Genomic DNA, 18919 nt, shown 5'->3' with positions numbered 1-18919 from the left:
GCAGCAAATGCCCAGAGAAATTACACTTCTCAATGACCACAGAACTGATGAGATTGTGGGAAAACATCTTCAAATATTACAAGAAAACAACAACCAGCCTGCATACTGCATTTAAAAGAATTTTTTAAAAAAGAAACAAAATAATAACATTTTCAGACAAATAAAGCCTGGGAGACGTTCAAGGAACTTCTAGAAGATTTTGCTCCGAAGTGTGGAAGACAGAGGATGGAAAGAGTGTTCTATCATGACATTTTTGCCCCGTTTTTTGAATAAAAAAATAAAGCTGGTTGAAATTATTGAAACTTGAATTAATGCAACTGACATTTACCAGGTTTTTCTCAAACAATTTTGTCTGTAGATAGCATTGTCATTGCTGCTTCATAGATAACGTTATCAATTGTACCAGATGCCAGTCTATCAATTAGTTGACTGAAATTACTGAAAATTTCTTTATTGGCATGGTGTTAGAGCAAGTCAAATCAAAGAGCATTGCATTATATGAGGCTTCTATCAAAAAATAATAAAAATTCTATATCAAAAAGTTCACAATATAAAATGTAATAAACATATTTAGAAATTGTTTTTAATTTTGATGTTCAATTTTTAAAAATTTATTTGACAGGTAGAGTTATAGACAAAATATTTACTAATCCTCAATCAATGTTGTAGCATTGGCAATAATTCCTTTTTTAAAAGAAGATTTGTTTATTTATTTCAAAAGCAGAGTGACAGAAACAGAGAAAGAGATCTTTTCTACCCCCCAACTGGCCACAATGACCGGGGCTGGGCCAGGTTAGGCCAAAGCCAGGGTCCAGGAGCTCCATCATGTGTGTGGCAGGGGCCCAAGTACTTGCTCCATCATCCCCTGCCTTCCCAGGCACAACACTCGGGAACTGGATCAGAAGCAGAGCAGCCAGGACTTGAACTGGTGCCCAGATAGGGGATGCCAGTGTTGTGGGTGGCAGATTAACCCACTGTGCCATGATGCCAGCCCCAACGTATCCTCCTTCAAAAAACTAGTTCTCAAAAGGGAAAAAAAGATTACAGAAGATGTGTTGTGTCTAGACAAAAAAAGGGGAGGGGCGATGTGACATTAACAAACTTCATGGACTTGGGCAAGTTAACAAATCATTTTCAGTTGTGTGTGTGTTTCTTTTATTTGTAGAATGAGAAAATGTGGCCATATGCTCTCCAAATTCTTCTTCTGGATCAGAATACAGCTATGGCTACATATGCTGGGAAATCTAGGTGAGTGCGCTGTCTAGCCTCCTTTTGGAGACTGTGTGCTGTAAGGTGAACTGAGGCAACCACTAACTAGCACAAGTAGGACAGCAATCCCAAGGGAGTAGAGAAGTAGGATGGCGCCAAGTCATGGGGTATTAAACTGAGTGACCTATAAATAAAAATACCATAAGCTCTTGAGAGAGAGAGGGAGAGAGACACACAGAGAGAGACAGAGAGAGAGAGAGACAGAGAGAGAGAGAGACAGAGAGAGAGAGACAGAGAGAGAGAGAGAGGAGCAAGCTAGAAAAGGATAGGAAAAGCTGATAGGAAAAAACTCCAGAGAGAAGGGTTGAGATCCACACTGAAATGTATCGGCCACCCAGTGATTCAGAACTCTATGTGCATATCCGTAGGAACGCTATTCTGACAGCCAGTGAAACCTAGGCCACAGCATAAGGCAGGAATTCTGGTACACGAGCTCATTTTGTCAAAATAGAAACACTGATAAACAGCAAGCATGGCAAGGTGGAACTATCTGCCACTGCCTGTCAGATGGGGCTTCCTTTCTCATTTTCCCCAGCGATTTTTACTTACTTGTCTTTGAAGCTATCTTAGGAGCACATGAGCAATTTCCCTGTTTCTGGAGAATGACTGATGTGTACGTTTCATTGGGACGCCACAGACAGAATGTCCCTGGTATCAGACCCACAGTTACACATTTTCCTCTTAGATGTCAGGACTCAGAGCTGATGCTCAGTTGCCCTGTTTGGAGGCAGTGAAGCTGTGCTGTTGAGTCCTATTAAGATGAAGGGATGGGGCCAGCGCCGCGGCTCAATAGGCTAATTCTCTACCTTGCGGCGCCGGCACACCGGGTTCTAGTCCCGGTCGGGGCACTGGATTCTGTCCCAGTTGCCCCTCTTCCAGGCCAGCTCTCTGCTGTGGCCAGGGAGTGCAGTGGAGGATGGCCCAAGTGCTTGGGCTCTGCACCCCATGGGAGACCAGGATAAGCACCTGGCTCCTGCCATCAGATCAGTGCGGTGCGCCGGCCACAGCACGCCAGCTGCGGCGGCCACTGGAGGGTGAACCAACGGCAAAGGAAGACCTTTCTCTCTGTCTCTCTCTCTCATTGTCCACTCTGTTGTCAAAAAAAAAAAAAAAGATGAAGGGATGGGAACTGTGCTGTGGCACAGCAGGCTAAAGCCCCAGCTTGCAGCGCCAGCACCCCATGTGGGTGCCCATTCAAGTCCCAGTTGCCCCACTTCTGATCCAGCTTCCAGTTATGTGCCTGGGAAAGCTGCACAGGATGGTTCAAGTCCTTGGGCCCCTGTACCCACGTAAGAGACCTGGAAGAAGCTCCTGGCTCCTGGCTTCAGATTGGCCATCTCCACCATTTGCAGAATGAACCAGCAGATGGAGGACCTATGTTTCTACCTCTCCATGACTTTGCCTTTCAAATAAATAAGTTTAAAAAAAAAAAAGAGAGATGAGAGAGTGATGTTCCTAAACAAAGCAACTTAATCTAGGAAGTAAATGAAGGTTTTACACGTTGGAAGGAGAAGCTTGCAAGGACACACTTCTTAATTAAAGGTGATGTCATTGCTACAGTTTATTACCCACTGCATAAGTCCCAAAAAGTACCACACACTAAGTTCTGGAAAACAACCGGTGATGGAAGTCATGCCTTTGATGGAACCATTCAGTGAGGTAGAATCTTTCTAGGGGAAAGGCAAGCATTGTTTCACTCCTAACTCATTTCCTGATCATGGCCTTAAGAGATTGCCCAGGAAATGACCTAAATGACAGTGAGACAGAAGCCCTGGCTACTTTGCCCATTAGAGACACTAACGGAGATCAATACCTTGAGCCAGACAGAGCTGCTGGCCTTCTCCATGATTCTAAGTGTTCTCCGAATGAGTTCATATTTTTAAGAGCATTTCAGTGAATTAGGGTAATGTGCAGTCTTATTACAGACCTCCTTATGATGGTAAAGATAATAACAGCCATTGCTAACAGAATGCCAGACCTTTACATACGCAATTTCCATTCTTTACTGCTAGTAGGAAATGTTCATTCCTTTCTTATTGCCCATGGGGGAGGGAACATTTGCTTCTGTGCCCTTTGTACCTCTCCTCACTGACAGTGAGCCCAGGAGGAGGAACAGGCACATAGCAAGTCTCTCTCAGATCCACCTGCCTACAGAGAAGGTATGCCCAGGTCTGCTCTCCAAATCAGAAGCTCACCAGCACAGACTGTCCAGGTAACCAAGGCTAGCCGCACTTGCTCATGAGGAGGCAGAAGTTAAGTCTCTCACATTTAGAAGTGAAGCTGAGGGGCCAGCGTTGTGGTGTAGCGGGTAAAGCTGCCGCCTGCAGTGTTGGCATCCCGTATGGGTGCCGGTTCGAGACCTGGCTGCCCCACTTCCTATCCAGCTCTCTGCTTTGGCCTGGGAAAACAGTGGAAGATAGCCTAAGTCCTTGGGCCCCTGCACCCTCATGGGAGACCCGGAAGAAGCTCCTGGCTTCAGATCAGTGCAGCTCAAGCCATTGCGGCCATCTTGGGGAGTGAACCAGTGGATGGAAGACCTCTCTCTCCATTTATCTTTCTTGGGCCAACTTCCACTGCTATCCTAGGCCATAGCAGAAAGCTGGATAAGAAGTGGAACAGCCAGGTCTCGAACCGGTGCCCATATGGGATGCCAACACTGCATCTCCTATCCTCAAGGTCCAAAATGACACAACTCATATCATTGATACTCTTCATTTCATGGTGGAGGAAGTAGGGCTCAGGCAAGAAAGTAGATAGCATACATACGTTCTCCCTTTTAGGAACTTATGCACAGTCTTAGTTTTGAGTTTCACCTTCACAAAAATGCCCTGTGTACATTTCAAAAGAAAATTCGAATGACTTGTACATTGCACTGGTGTTACAGAACAGAGAAACCTCTCTTCAGAAAACTGAGCTCAGTCAGGCTGGCCCATTCAATGCAAAGATACATTGGTTTCTAGAAAATGGAAGATGACAGTAAAGACAGCATCCCTTGAAGAGGTTTGGTTCTAGAATCATTAAAAAATGTGTTCATGAGAAAAGTAGGTTATACCAAAAAAGTTAACAGCTACGGTGTTGGCCAACATGCATAGATCTTGACTTCCACCTTACATGGCTTCAGAACCCATAATTGTAAGCACCATCCACGATGTTTCACTTTGCAGACATGGAAAATACATCAGATTGAGAAAATTGATTTTTTTTATTTGACAGAGTTATAGACAGTAAGAGGAAGGTCCTCCTTCCATTGGTTCATTCCCCAAATGGTCGCTATGGCAGGAGCTACGCAGATCTGAAGCCAGGAGCCAGGTGCTTCCTCCCGGTCTCCCATGCAGGTGCAGGGGCCCAAGCACTTGGGCAATCCTCCACTGCCCTCCCAGGCCACAGCAGAGAGCTGGACTGGAAGAGGAGCAACTGGGACCAGAACCCGATGCCCATATGGGATGCTGGTGCCACAGGCGGAGGATTAACTAAGTGAGCCACTGCGCTGGCCTGCAAGAAAATGGATTTTTAAAATCTCTACCCTGGCAAACAAAACTTGAATCTGATTTTCTGCCCTAACATGCTGGGGACAGTAAACATTTTAGGAAAGGATAAAAGAATTGCTCTGTGGTGTTTTAACCCTTTAGCATATAAGAACATGATGGTATACATATAATTTAAAAATTAAATAGAAGCTATTTTCTCATAGCACAGTTTTCTAAAGGAAGAAGGGATAGGTCCTACCCTCACTAGAATCTTTCAAACATTCTGGCTTTTTTTTGTTTTGTTTTGTTTTCACGCTCTTCTTAGGGGTGGAGAGAGGGCTTTTGGCTCTCACTCTTTTGAAAGGACAGGATTTAGTACATTCTTATTTAAATATTTACCAGTAGGGTTCAAAATCATGTTGAAGTTTAAAGATGTTTTCTTCTTGGTAAACCCACACACACATTGAATCTTAATTGCAGATTCATCTGTCATCATAGCTGAGCTAAATTTTGGCAAGGATCTGATTCAACAGCCTACGTAGGCTTACACTTAAGGTTTAAGCTAAAACATTTTCTGTAGACATCATCAATGATTGGAACAAATGTTAAATCTTAAACAAGTTTTTTTTTTTAATTTTAAAATTCTTCATAAGGTAATCAAGAATCATTTTTTCCAACTGTTTGATTGAAAACTTCATGGATTAATTGACAGTTGCCATAATGTACTTTCATTTCAGTCCTCAAAATATCACTAGATGAAATGCAGTGTCATCTCATCTTTGAAGGGTGAAGGGGAGCTTGAGATTATCCTGCTTCTATATTTTTTAAAGATTTATTTTATTTATTTGAAAGACAGAGTTACAGAGAGGCAGAGGCCGAGAGAGAAGTCTTCCATCTGCTGGTTCACTCCCCAGATGACTGCAATGGCCGGAGCTGCGCCGATCTGAAGCCAGGAGCTTCTTCCGGGTCTCCTACATGGGTGCAGGGGCCCAAGGACTTGGGCCATCTTCTACTGCTTTCCCAGGCCATAGCAGAGAGCTGGATTGGAAGAGGAGTAGCCGGGACTAGAACCTGCACCCATATGGGATGCCAGCACTGAAGGCCAGGGTTTTAACCTGCTGCACCATAGCACAGGCCCCTCTAGTTCTATTTAATAGACTTCTGTAATAACCCAGATTCTAAAGAACTTCCATATGTTTCCAAGTAAATCCTTGTGCATCTCATTTTTTCTCAGTGTCCTTCCTAGCCGATCCAAGGGGAATGGTAAGTTAAATTGTGAAGACAGTGTGTGGAATGTGTGTCTAAATTCACCCCATTCTGATCAGATACTTTGGTAGGCATTCATTTATACATCCAGTCCAGGTGTTTCCACTGAGCTATCTTCATTTGCTTGCATGGCGTCTTGCTTTGAATTTAGAACTAATTCTTCCATTTGTCCCTCCATTCCCACTCTTCATTTTTTTCTTTTTAAAATTCTTTTCATATTAACATGATATTAATACAAAGAGAACAAATTTCAATGTAGTTCATAGATACAATTCTAAGTATATGATGATATTCCCTTTCTCCCCCACTGTCTCACTCCCTCCCTCTCTTCCTCTTTTTTCTTTTCCTTCTTTTTTTCCTTTGATTTTTCTCCCTTCCTTCCTTTTTAAATGTTTTGAGATAATAGATTTTTAATTTACATTACAGTCAAAGACTTAATGCTCCAGTAAATGAGGAGTCCAACAAGTAAAGAAAGACCCTAGTTCAGTGTTCAGTGGGAATGCATGCAAGGGCTACAAATAATAAGCAGATGAAAAGATAGCCATTTCACTCATACGCAGTGAATTTTAAAACAATCACAGATCATTAAATGTAGATCACTCTTCCATTATTTTTTTTTTTTTTTTGACAGGCAGAGTGGACAGTGAGAGAGAGAGACAGAGAGAAAGGTCTTCCTTTGCCGTTGGTTCACCCTCCAATGGCCGCCGCGGCCGGCGCGCTGCGGCCGGCGCACCGCGCTGATCCGATGGCAGGAGCCAGGAGCCAGGTGCTTTTCCTGGTCTCCCATGGGGTGCAGGGCCCAAGCACCTGGGCCATCCTCCACTGCACTCCCTGGCCACAGCAGAGGGCTGGCCTGGAAGAGGGGCAACCGGGACAGAATCTGGCGCCCCAACCGGGACTAGAACCGGGTGTGCCGGCGCCGCTAGGCGGAGGATTAGCCTAGTGAGCCGCGGCGCCGGCCTCTTCCATTATTTTTTAACCACCCCCCAACACACTCCAGGAGGATGGACCCCGTGGACCCCATCAAAGAATTCCTTGATTCTCTGACTTCCTAGTAGAGTCGGCCAATAGTGAGGCTGCTGCTTAGGCTTCTGGTGGGTAGTCTCCACGGGAGAGTTGAGTCCCTCAATCTAAGCTTACAGCCCTTACCAGTGGGCCTCCTCAAAATGCCCCCTTCACCTCTTGGGTCCTGCAACTGCCTTTTTTTTTTTTTTTTTTTTTTTTTGACAGGCAGAGTGGACAGTGAGAAAAAGAGACAGAGAGAAAGGCCTTCCTTTGCCGTTGGTTCACCCTCCAATGGCCGCCGCGGCCAGCACACCACACTGATCCGATGGCAGGAGCCAGGTACTTCTCCTGGTCTCCCATGGGGTGCAGAGCCCAAGCACTTGGGCCGTCCTCCACTGCACTCCCGGGCCACAGCAGAGAGCTGGCCTGGAAGAGGGGCAACTGGGACAGAATCCGGCGCCCCGACCGGGACTAGAACCCGGAGTGCCGGCGCTGCAAGGTGGAGGATCAGCCTAGTGAGCCATGGCGCCGGCCACAGCTGCCTCTTCCCCATTGTCCCTTCAGTGTTGAAATTTATCTGTGCCATTCCCCTCACCATAATTGTTTCCCTTCACTCGACTCATATCAGGTATTTCAAATTTTTGAAATGATCTCATTAGGAATATCAAACTCAAATCCAGCCAGAACAAGACACCTGCTACTGACAGGTCTTTTCTCTCCAAAGTATTCCTCCTTTCAAGGTATTGCAGATCACTTACCCAATAAATTAAACCCTAAATTGAGATGCCAGCCTTAATATTTCTCTTCATTTACTTTTCCAATCCCAGCAATCACATGTTCTATCAACCCTGCTATAAAACACCCCACAAATATCCACTATGCTCCTTCTTTATAATCATCACACTAGTCTATGCCAGCAACATCTCTTGCCTGGGTTTTTGCAATGATCTTTCAAGTTATAACTTCTCACCTTCTAATCTCCCTGCCTCTACTCTCTACTCCCATAACCTAACCTGCACATACAAATGAGTGTCATATTTTAAAGCATCAACCAGATTGTGTTGCTCATCTGTTTAAAAACTATTTCTTAGAATAAGTTCCAAACCCAATTCCATGGCTTAGCACAGTATGTCATTTAGCCCACATGGATGGCTTTAATGTCATCTTCCACCTGTTCTTTGGCTCTAGTTTGATTGTGTCCCTCACATTGCTAAGCTGGTTCCTTCCTCAGGACCTCTGCAGCTGCTGTGGTTTCCTCCCACTGCTCCAGAACACATATATTCATATGTCTTCCTGTTTCTCATCCTTTGAATCACAGATCAAATCCAACTCCCAAGAAAGTCCTTCTGTTACCACCTAATCTAAATGGTCCCCCATAAGGAAAATCTCTCTCAAATGTCACTTGTATCTAAAATTATCTACTCTATAACTTATTTCCTTATTGTATGTTCCCATATATCCATCCCATCCCATAAAAATGTAAGTTCCATGAAAAAGGGGCACTTTTCTTTCCTAATCTGTCTTGTCTCCTGGTGCCTAGAGCTGCTGCAAGAATTTCATTTTAATTCTATTTTATTTCTGCTTCTTCTAGACCTTCCTTTAAGGCCAAGATATAAAGGAACCCGCACCTAATTTTCTCTCTTAGCAGCTGTTGCCACATGCCAATTTTCTAAAATTATACAACAGAGCTATGGCGACTCATTTTTCTTTTCCTATTTATTTAAACAGGAACAGATCCTTAAAAAAGCCTACATTTGATAGATGTGCTATTAAAAACATTGGCATTATAGACCACAAAGGTTTTGAGCATGATGCCAAGTTTTCTGTGGTTGCGATTCAGTCACATCTAAGGTTAATACCATGGCCAGCATGAAAAATTTTGCCAATGACTAGATTATCAACTCTCCCCCCAAACTTCTGTCACCAGGTATGAGATGGATGTTGACCCTTGGAATGGGTTCAGTAAAAACAGAAATGAGATGCTTGGAACAGCTCACTGCTTGCAAACACAGGGCTCCCAGGGACTCATCAAATGGGCAAAGCGGCATTTGCAGGCTCACTGGGAGGAGACTCCAACCTTTTCATGCCCATGATAAGTGCTGTCCACAACTGGGGCAAAGATGAGAGTTTCCGAGGCCAGTGTTGTGGTGTAGCAGGTTAAGCTGCCACCTGCAGCACCGTCATCCCATATGAGTGCCAGTTCATGTCCTAACTGCTCCATTTCTGGTTCAGCTCCCTGCTAACGTGCTTGGAAATGTAGCAGAGGATGGGACCCTATACCCATGTGGGAGAACAGGAAGAAGCTCTTGGCTCCCAGATTCAGCCTGGCACAGACCTGGCTGTTGCAGCCATTTGGGAAGTAAACCAGTGGCTGGAAGACTTTCCTCTCTCTATATTTGTCTGTCCCTCTCTCTCCCTGTAACTCTGCCTTCCAAATAAAATACATAAATGGAAAGGAAAGGAAAGGGAAAGGGAAAGGGAAAGGGAAAGGGAAAGGGAAGGAAAGGAAGGTTGGTTTTCAATGTTGGAAATTCAAGTCCAAACTAGCATTTCTTCAGAGAGGGTTTTTGCAAATTAAATTTTTAATTCTATTTTTTTAAGATTTATTTGTCTGTTTTAAAGGCAGAGTTACAGAGAAAGAGAGAGAGAGAGCTTTCATCTCCAAATGTCTGGGGCTGGGTGAGGCTGAACCCAGGAGTCAGAAACTTCCTCTGGGTCTCCCCAGAAGTGGGTGCAGGGGTCCAAGGACTTGGGCCACCTTCTTTTGCTTTCACAGGCACATTAGCAGGGAACTGGATTGGAAGTGAAACATCTGGGAGTCGAACTGGTGTCCAAATGGGATGACAGCACTGCAGATGGCAGCTTAACCTGCTGTGCCATAGCACTAGCCCCAAATCTCTAAGTCTTGATTTTTCCACTTGAACAGCAATTCTTGAAGAATGGGTAGGATTTAAAAGGTACATATTTGCCCACATTTTGAGACACTTAAGCATCTACAAAGTATTAAAATTTCATGTTTAAAAAAAACTTGTAGAGCACTCCTTGAGTAGGCATGGATATATATTATGAACAGTGATGTAAGTATTGTATTATGTCATGATGGTTGGTAGAGACTTTGGGGCATTCAGATGAAAGTCTCTGAAATACATGGCTTCTGGGCCCAAGTTTCTGCTTGTGGCTCAGTGGTTTTGGGGAGCTAAAGGGGGCATTGTCTCTGCTCCTCCGCAATAGCACACTGCTGCTCAACCTTGAGAATATATCCTACTTTCTAGGTTGCCCCTGTTTCTGGCAGAAGGTGGAAACCTGGAGTTTGGCCATTAGCATGACCTTACTCCCCACCCCCAACCCTGAGGAACTCAACTATGTATCTAGCTTTGATGTGGTTGGATTGCCATGAACAGTTGCTGATTTTTGTTTGCTGACTCAGATTTAGGTCCACTTTCAACAGTGCATAATCATGAAAATGAAAAGACACAGGGGAAAATTTATCATGCCGAGGATTAAAGATGATTAAAAGGAATTATAGACATGTGCATCAATCTGTTTCTTCATTTTTCTCCTTAAGGCAGATCCTCACCTTGGGGATGACCTTGTCTGATATCATCAGAGACATTCCTACCTCTACCTACTACAAGACTCTCATGATAAGACAGGAAAGTTGAGAACATTAACTTTGAGGTCATGGCAAACCTGGATTCAAATTCTGGCTCTGTTATGTAAGCAAGGAACTAATCCCTCCTAAACCTCAATAGTAACAGTCTCTGCTTCATAGACTTCTGTTTATTAAAAGAGTTCAAACATGTCAAGTGGATGGCAAAAAGTACATGCCCAATTAATGCCTGGCTCAGCAGAGGTGTGTGGGGGTGACCAGCTCATCCCAACTAATTGTAACATCAAACTCTCACATTCATTGACCTCTTACTTGATATCTTGATAAAGACTGTGGCAGGTGTGCTTACACCATGAAAATCTGCAAACTCTTCACATTGAAGCTATCCCTATCCAGAAAGTCAATTTACCAGCACCTCACTGGATTTAGGTATTCAAGCAATTATTCATTATTCATTATTACTCAACAGCATGTTTTGGCAGGTGAGTCACTTAAGCAGGCCTTTGCAAGTTTCAATTGCATTCTTAAAAGTTGCTCCAGCTCTTTTGTTGGTGTGAGAGGAGGTGATGTGGGGAGGGGGAGGGCAGCAGGCAATGGTCTGGGAAGGCTGACTCAGACTCATCTTGGCGACCAATATGCTCTAGTCTATGAGATCTGAATGAAGCCAGTCACACAGCAATGTCTGTCAAGGCCAGCTGCACACCATGGATCTATCCAGCACACAAACCCACATGATTTCAGCACTCAAATGTTAGCAAACAAGAGTAGCTTCCCACGCTCATTCTGCCCGAGTGGCCAAGAAACCTTGGCCCCTTGAGTGTGATTTGAACATCTGCATCCAGCTGTGGGAGATGACACTCTCAGGAAACCTAGTGAGACTAGAATCAGAATGATGATCCAATTAATGCCCAGAAACCTCAAATGCTGATTCCAACCTTGTAGACTCTGCATTAGCATTAATAATCATTTCCTTAAAATCACTCAGTAAGTTGGATACTTAGCAGGATCACATTAAGAAGTCAACTCCCTTTGCCTAGAAATGTGCACTTACAGCACTTAGACAAATGACCCATGGCAAGATAAGATCTTTACACTGGATGGATAAAAGGGCAGAATCCCCGACAGCTGAAGGATATTCCAAGGACACTTCATGAGAGATCGATGAATGAGAACAGACGAGAACAGCAAGCATTAAATTCATAGGTATTAATCCAAGAAAGCGTGACCATTTAAAGTCTTTTTTTCAACATACGGTCCTTTTTCACAGTAAGACATTGTATGTGAGTTTAGGAACTGACATTTTAATTGAAGTTTTACCTTGGGACTTTGTTTTACCGAAAGCCATCAGACAATCAGGTTGGAGTCTCTCAGCAGTAGACACCAAGAAAAGGATTTGAGTGTAAGTATTTAATTTGAGACATTATCCCAGGAAGAACCAAATGAGTAATAGACAAGTAGGACAGGAAAAGGATAGAAGCCAATACTGGGTGTGTTAAAGAACAAGCTCCACTGTGGGCAACAAGGTCTCAATTCTACTGGGCACCTCTGGGGAATGGTGTAGAATTGAGCTATCCATGACAGTAGCCACTAGTCAATATTGCCAATGAGTAGTTAAAATGCGATTAATCTGAACTGAGATGTGAATGAAAAATACACACCAATTTCAAAAACAGTAAAAGAAAAAGAAAAGAATGGAGAGTATCTAATAAAATTACTTTTAAAAAATCATTTCTTGAAGCTGAATGGTTTATTTGTAACTGGTTTATTCACTAACACTGGTCCTTTTCTTGAGGAATTGCTATGCACCTTAATTTCTGACAGTGGGAGGCATATACATGGCAAGTGTATTTCCCAAAGATGGCCACAGTGATCATTTAGGTCTTACATAATCTACACAACCACCCCCCACCAAGAGACTTAGTTCATTCTCATATCCCCAGGACTTGGGTGAGTTTGTGGCTGTTTCAAAGAACAGAGTTTGGCGGAAGTGATGCCATGGGACTGCTAAGCCTGGTCCTTAAGAAGGGTAGAGCTCCTTCTGAGCTCACTCACTTTTGTAAAAGAAACTCATTTGGAAGCTGGACACCATGCTGTGAGGAAGCCCAGGCCAAAGAAAAAGGCTGTGTCCGGGTATTTCAGAAAATCATCCCAGCTAAGGTGTCGACAGCCAGCCAGTATCAGTCAAGACAGGAAAACAAATGAGTTTTCAAGTCATCCCAGCTCTCTAGCTGTTGAATCCTTCTGCTGGGCCCCAGATAGTGAGAAAGAGAATGATTACATTTTCTCTACCATGCTCTGCCTCACTCACAGAATACATGAGCAAAATAAGTGATTCTTCTAAGCTTAAAACTTTTGGGAGTGATTTCCACACAGCTCTATTAACTGCAACATCATGTTCCATTTTTACGTCAGCTCTCAGGAAACTCAAAGTGATATTTAATACATTTACTAATAATATAGCAAGTGTTAGCCTTAGGAGTTAAGACAATACCTCCTTATTTTATGACATTTAGCATATATTTCCATTTCATTTACCTTATTTTGAAAAAACATGGGAAGTCAACACAGATAAGATTACACTTTTTTCCCCCAAGTAATAAAATAAAGAATATAATACCTGAATCTTCTTTCATGTCAACATCTTCTTCTTCATTATTGTCATCTATTAAAAAATAGAAGACAAAGAAAAGGTCATGTGCAAGCTGGAAATACCAAAACACCAGAATCCTCCCATTTAATGCTATGGCTTGAATGTCCCTTACAAAACACAGCTGGAACTTAATAGTCACTGTGACAGTGTTAAGAGATGGGACGTCTGATAGGTGCTTAGATCAAGAATGATCCCCATGAGTGGATCAGTGCCATTAACTCAGACATGCGTTAAGTATTACAGGAGTGGGTTTCTCATGAAAGAGAGGGAGAGGGAGAGGGAGAGGGAGAGGGAGAGGGAGAGGGAGAGGGAGAGGGAGAGGGAGAGGGAGAGGGAGAGGGAGAGGGAGAGGGAGAGGGAGAGGGAGAGGGAGAGGGAGAGAAAGCTGAATTTGACTCAGTCTTCCTCTGTCAGCTCCACATGTGTTGCTTGACCTTTTGCCGTGTTACGGTGCACAGGAAGGCCCTTACAAAATGCTGACACTGCACTTTTGGATTTAGCAGCCTCCAGAACCATGGACCAAATAAACTCCTACTGTTTATAATTTCTCCAGTCTGTGGTATCCTGCGACATGGAAGGAAAAACAAGATAGAGCCACATAAAAGCCAAAAACTAAAGAAAAAAAGGAAAAGCTCAGTAGAAAAGAGAATGCTTTACTATGATGCTGAGTGGAAAATGTACCCATTAGAGTGCAGCTTAACAATTAGGTTTTACTTTTCCTTTTTAACAATTATTATATTATGAACTATATGATGATTCTTTGCTTTATTTATTAGAGTTATATTTGATAACTTTGGCCATTTCAATTACTCAAAATTAAAAATCACTGATTTCAAATGACACATTTTCTATTCTACAGTTGTTAAGGTATGCATGCTTACCACAAGTATTAGAAAACTGTGGACCTCATAATTTGGTTGTAGGCCAACAACACACATAAAATCCCCTGCATTGCACCATGAGAATTGCTGCCTCAATGCACATGTAAATCCAAACCATTAACTGTGTACGTTCAGGGACTCCCACCAATGGCACCCTTCCCATTTAACGCCCTTCATCTCCCAATATAATCCTTTCTGATTAGAGAGGGGTATGTGATTTCCTCTGCTTTGTAGACGACACACTTGCTTGTTTGAACTTTGACACATTATCATCTCTCCCCTTGAATGTCTCTTCCATCCAACACTGTGATCTGAATGTGTCCCCCCCGCCTCAAGTTCAGATGTTGAAATCCGAATCCCTGCCGCGGCTCACTAGGCTAATCCTCCACCTTGCGGTGCCGGCACACCGGGTTCTAGTCCCGGTTGGGGTGCCGGATTCTGTCCCGGTTGCCCCTCTTCCAGGCCAGCTCTCTGCTGTGGCCCGGGAAGGCAGTGGAGGATGGCCCAAGTGCGCTTGGGCCCTGCACCCCATGGGAGACCAGGAGAAGTACCTGGCTCCTGCCATCGGATCAGCGCGGTGCGCCGGCAGCAGCGCGCCAGCCGCGGTGGCCATTGGAGGGTGAACCAACGGCAAAGGAAGACCTTTCTCTCTGTCTCTCTCTCTCACTGTCCACTCTGCCTGTCAAAAAAAAAATAGTAAAAAAAAAATAGTAAATCCGAATCCCTAAGGTGATTGGGAGATGGGGAGACCTGTGGGGTCAATTAGATCATAAGGGTGGTGACATTACAGGATTAGTGTCCTAACAAAAGGGCCCCAAAAAGAACCTTTGCACCTCCATCATGGGATGACACAAGGGGAAGAACAGATGTCTATGAGGAAGAGAGCCCTCATCAGACACCACAGCTCTCAGCACCTTGATCTTGGACTTCGATCCTCCAAAACTGTGACATATGAATTTCCGTTATTTATAAGCCACTTGGTCTGCAGTTGTTCTATGATTGTTACAACTGCCTGGATAGAATACAGTGTAAGTCAATGCCAAATCTTACCTTGTTTCCACATTTCCCCCTCTCTACTCTTATTACTGCCGTCGAGTACAAATTCAGACTTTCAACAATCCTTTGCCTTAGCTAGTTTGGTAACAATTTCCTAACTACTCCTCTTCTCCCAGTACCATTCCTTTTACATGTGACTGTCAGAACAATCTTAAAATCCAGCTTTCATCTGATCTGCTACTGTTCAGTGACTGCCCTCTGGTCATGAGAAGAGCCTAGACTCTTCCCAGGGAAGACTTAAGGTCAATAATATCTGGTCCCATCCGTATTTTTGTTTCACCACCTCTATTATACTGATGCTGGGGATGACAACACACTGACTCTTTCTTCTGTTTTCTCAAAGCCCCCTTCAGCCTGATCCATGTCTTAGTCCAGTTACAACTGTCCTCCCCAGCTCTATTCATTCTCATCCTTCAAGGCTACATTCAGACACCATAGCATCTGCTTGACCCAAGTTTGGATGAACAACATTCTCTTTACCATATCCCATCTTTACTGTCTTCTGAGTAGGAAATTTAAGGATGTTTTGGGCTTAAAATTTGTCTATCTGTCTATCGGCTGCTTCACTCACCCATTCATTAGGCATGTGGTTTTGGAAAAATGGTCTAATCCCCCTAACCTTCAGGTTCATCAACTATGAAGTGGGATACTAATAACCTTACTACCTAGAGTCGTCACAAAGATTAGATCAGCTAATGCCATGTAAAGAACTAGGATAACTATTGAGACGTCACTAAATACTAAATATGAGCTATTATTACTAAAAACTCCCTTGGTCTAATTACTCATTCATATATATGTTTTCTCTATGGACATCTCCTGATCCTAAATTCTGTGACTACAAAGACCATGTCTCAGGGTCCTCTGCATTCTTTGACACCGAATGACACCATTCATTTTATATAGCAGAATCAATAAAGAAATTTCTGCTGGATTACATTTCTATGGTTTCCTATGTATTTCACACATATTATGACATTATGTATCTATACGATGCTTTGCATGTAATGAGACCTCAGTGAAGATTTGCAACTGCCTCCCAGATACTGCTTTATAACTTAGTCATCTCTTAAATTTATTCAATCTGGCACTCTGCTAAGTGTTGATTTTTGATGAAGATCAGATATATATTAGTGGAAATGGAAGAATTCCTTTCATCTGAGGCTTTAGAAATTCTTAATGACTATTGTTAACTTTCAAGAAATAAACTTTTCTAATCATTCATATGTGTTAGAAATTTAGTGATTGTCTATATTATGTATATCTTTCACCCTTTCTATGAATGAAATTTCAGAAGGAAGAATATTTGTCTTATAAATACAATTTCTTAGCAAATTATTATCTCTCATCACTGATTATTCCCTGAACTTACAACATTTAGACAGAATTTTATTCTTCACAATGATCTACAATCTCTATGACAACAGACTCTCTGGGATCTCAGAGGGGAATGAAAAGCTCTTCATGGTTTCTGGGGAAAAATAAAGGAAGAGTCAAAATTCTTTTTTGTTTTTCACCCGCATCTTCATTTTCTTCCATCCAGCAAACCCTCATTGACAGCCTACTGTATACAAGGCTTTGGGTTTGGAGCTGGAGGAAACACTAAGATGAACCAGGCAACTAAGCAATTACCTGCAATTTTACTAGTCATAAGTAAACTACTACATGTTTGTGAATTCCAAAATGTGATATAGAGCAGTCAGGGGCCTTATAAAGGTGTCAGAAAGAGGATTTATGCTTCTAGTTAGACTGCTGGGAAGACTTCTTGGAAAAAATGACATAGCATCATCCTTAGAATCACTCCTACATGTAGAAGGGTAAAAGTTGGTATCATCATTCATTCATTCCATTCCTTGACTAATTTATCTACACAGTGGCTAAGTATCTGGACTTAGGCTGTGAAATTTACTTTCAGGTCCAACCATACATAACTATGTAATCCTGGGCAAATAATGTGAGACCTATACCTTGGTTTCTTCATTTGAAAATAGGAATAATAGAATTCTCAACTTTCTATGGTTGGAAATATGCAAAGTACATATACATAATGAACATTCTATACTTATTATTGCTATAATGATGTCATTATTAGTACTATTTTTTAAAACTATTTATTTATTTAAAAGGCAGAGCTACATAAAGGCAGAGAGACAGAGAGAGATCTTCCATCTGCTGGTTCATCCCCCAGATTGCTAGGGCCAGGGTGAAGCTAGGAGCCTGGAACTCCATCTGGGTTTCCCACACGCACGGTATGAACTCAGGCATTTGGGCCATCTGCTGCTTTCTCAGGGCAATTAGCAAGGAGCTGGATTGGAAATAGAGCAGTTGGGACTTGAACTGGTGCTCAATGGAATGCTGGTGTGACAGGTAGAAACTTAACTCACTGTGACACAATATTGGCCGTATTATTAAAGTAGCACTTTTGTTACTTATTGAGCTCTACCACATACACAAACCTTGTCAGGCTTTAAAAATACAAGTTAAAAATCCCCATCGTCTAGGAGCTCATAAAGCAGGTAAAATAACAGAGCAGAAGCCAACAGATTCTCTGATGGAAGTCAGTAAAGGTTCTAGTGGGAAACAGTCAGGAGGCAGCTAAGTTAGCGAGAAGGTCTACGGAAGCTTTCCAGAAGAGGCAAGAATTAGGCAGAACCCTAAAGGGTGAATTGAAATTGGCTATGGGGATAAGATCGGTTGCAGCGGCTGTCCTACAGGTGTGGATGCCCTGCCCAGAACCCCTTGTTCCCTGACACTGTGGTGCATGCCAGCTTGACTTCCAGTCTCTAGCTCCCGGGTCTTTTTGTTTCAAGTCTTTCTTTCTCTCTTTGCTGGATCTCCCTCAAGAAGTAGCTGAGGATTAATACCATCCATAGATCAGCATTTCACAAATGACTGACAAGATTTTCCTTTAAGTACCCCAGCTCCTGTGAAGCTCACAAGCAGGTTTGACACAGCTTCCCGAGCCTCCCTGACCCTCCCTCTTGGGATTCAGGAACAGATGTCCAGTGGTAGCTGACCTAACTAAACCTGTTTGCCTTCCTTCCCCTCCCTCTCTCACTTTTCTACTTCCCTATGGTGTTTCCTGGGATCACCTCCAAAATAAATCACTTCTGCTCGAATCTTTGTTTTAAACTTTGCTTCTGGGGGAATTCAAACTACGTGGGAGGCCTGGAGGAGGCTCCTGGCTCCTGGCTTTGGATTGGCGCAGCTCTGGCCATTGTGGCCAATTGGGCAGTGAACCAGCAGTTGGAAGACCTCTCTCTCTCTCTGCCTCTCCTTCACACTCTGTGTAACTCTGACTTTCAAATAAATAAGTCAATCTTTAAAAAAAAGAAAAATTTTTATGATAGAAATTTTCTTAGAAATTATAACATTTCTTAATATTTTGGTTTAATATTTTATTATTCTTTCAAAATTATTTCCTTTTTTATTTATATTTTTAAAAGATTTATTTTATTTATTTGAAAGAGTTACAGAGAAAGGAGCTTCTTCCAGGTCTCCCATGTGTGTGCAGGGGCCTAAGGACTTGGGCCATCTTTTACTGCTTTCCCAAGCCATAGCAGAGAGCTGGAAGGGAAGTGGAGCAGCCAGGACATGAACTGGCACCCATATAGAACGCTGGCGCTTCAGGCCAGGGTGTTAACCCACTGTGCAACAGCACCGGCCCCTCTTATTTATATTTGAAAGGCAGTCAGACAGATACAAAAGCCAACAG

General features: G+C 42.9%; 1 protein-coding gene across 6 annotated transcripts in view; it reads right to left on the bottom strand.

Annotated features, from left to right (window-relative positions):
- MACROD2 (mono-ADP ribosylhydrolase 2) overlaps positions 1-18919 on the bottom strand; it is a 2173823-nt gene that overhangs the window by 171011 nt on the left and 1983893 nt on the right. For all 6 annotated transcript variants that reach the window (XM_051846213.2, XM_051846214.2, XM_008256366.4 and 3 more), the window contains one exon: positions 13235-13279. In XM_051846213.2, the coding sequence (XP_051702173.1) occupies positions 13235-13279 (45 nt within the window). The remainder of the gene's footprint in view (positions 1-13234; positions 13280-18919) is intronic.

The sequence above is a fragment of the Oryctolagus cuniculus genome, chromosome 11, assembly GCF_964237555.1.
Source record: "Oryctolagus cuniculus chromosome 11, mOryCun1.1, whole genome shotgun sequence".
NCBI classification, from domain to species: Eukaryota; Metazoa; Chordata; class Mammalia; order Lagomorpha; family Leporidae; genus Oryctolagus; species Oryctolagus cuniculus.
Note: the sequence above shows the minus strand (reverse complement) of the source record. Positions and strands in the feature narration are given on the sequence as shown.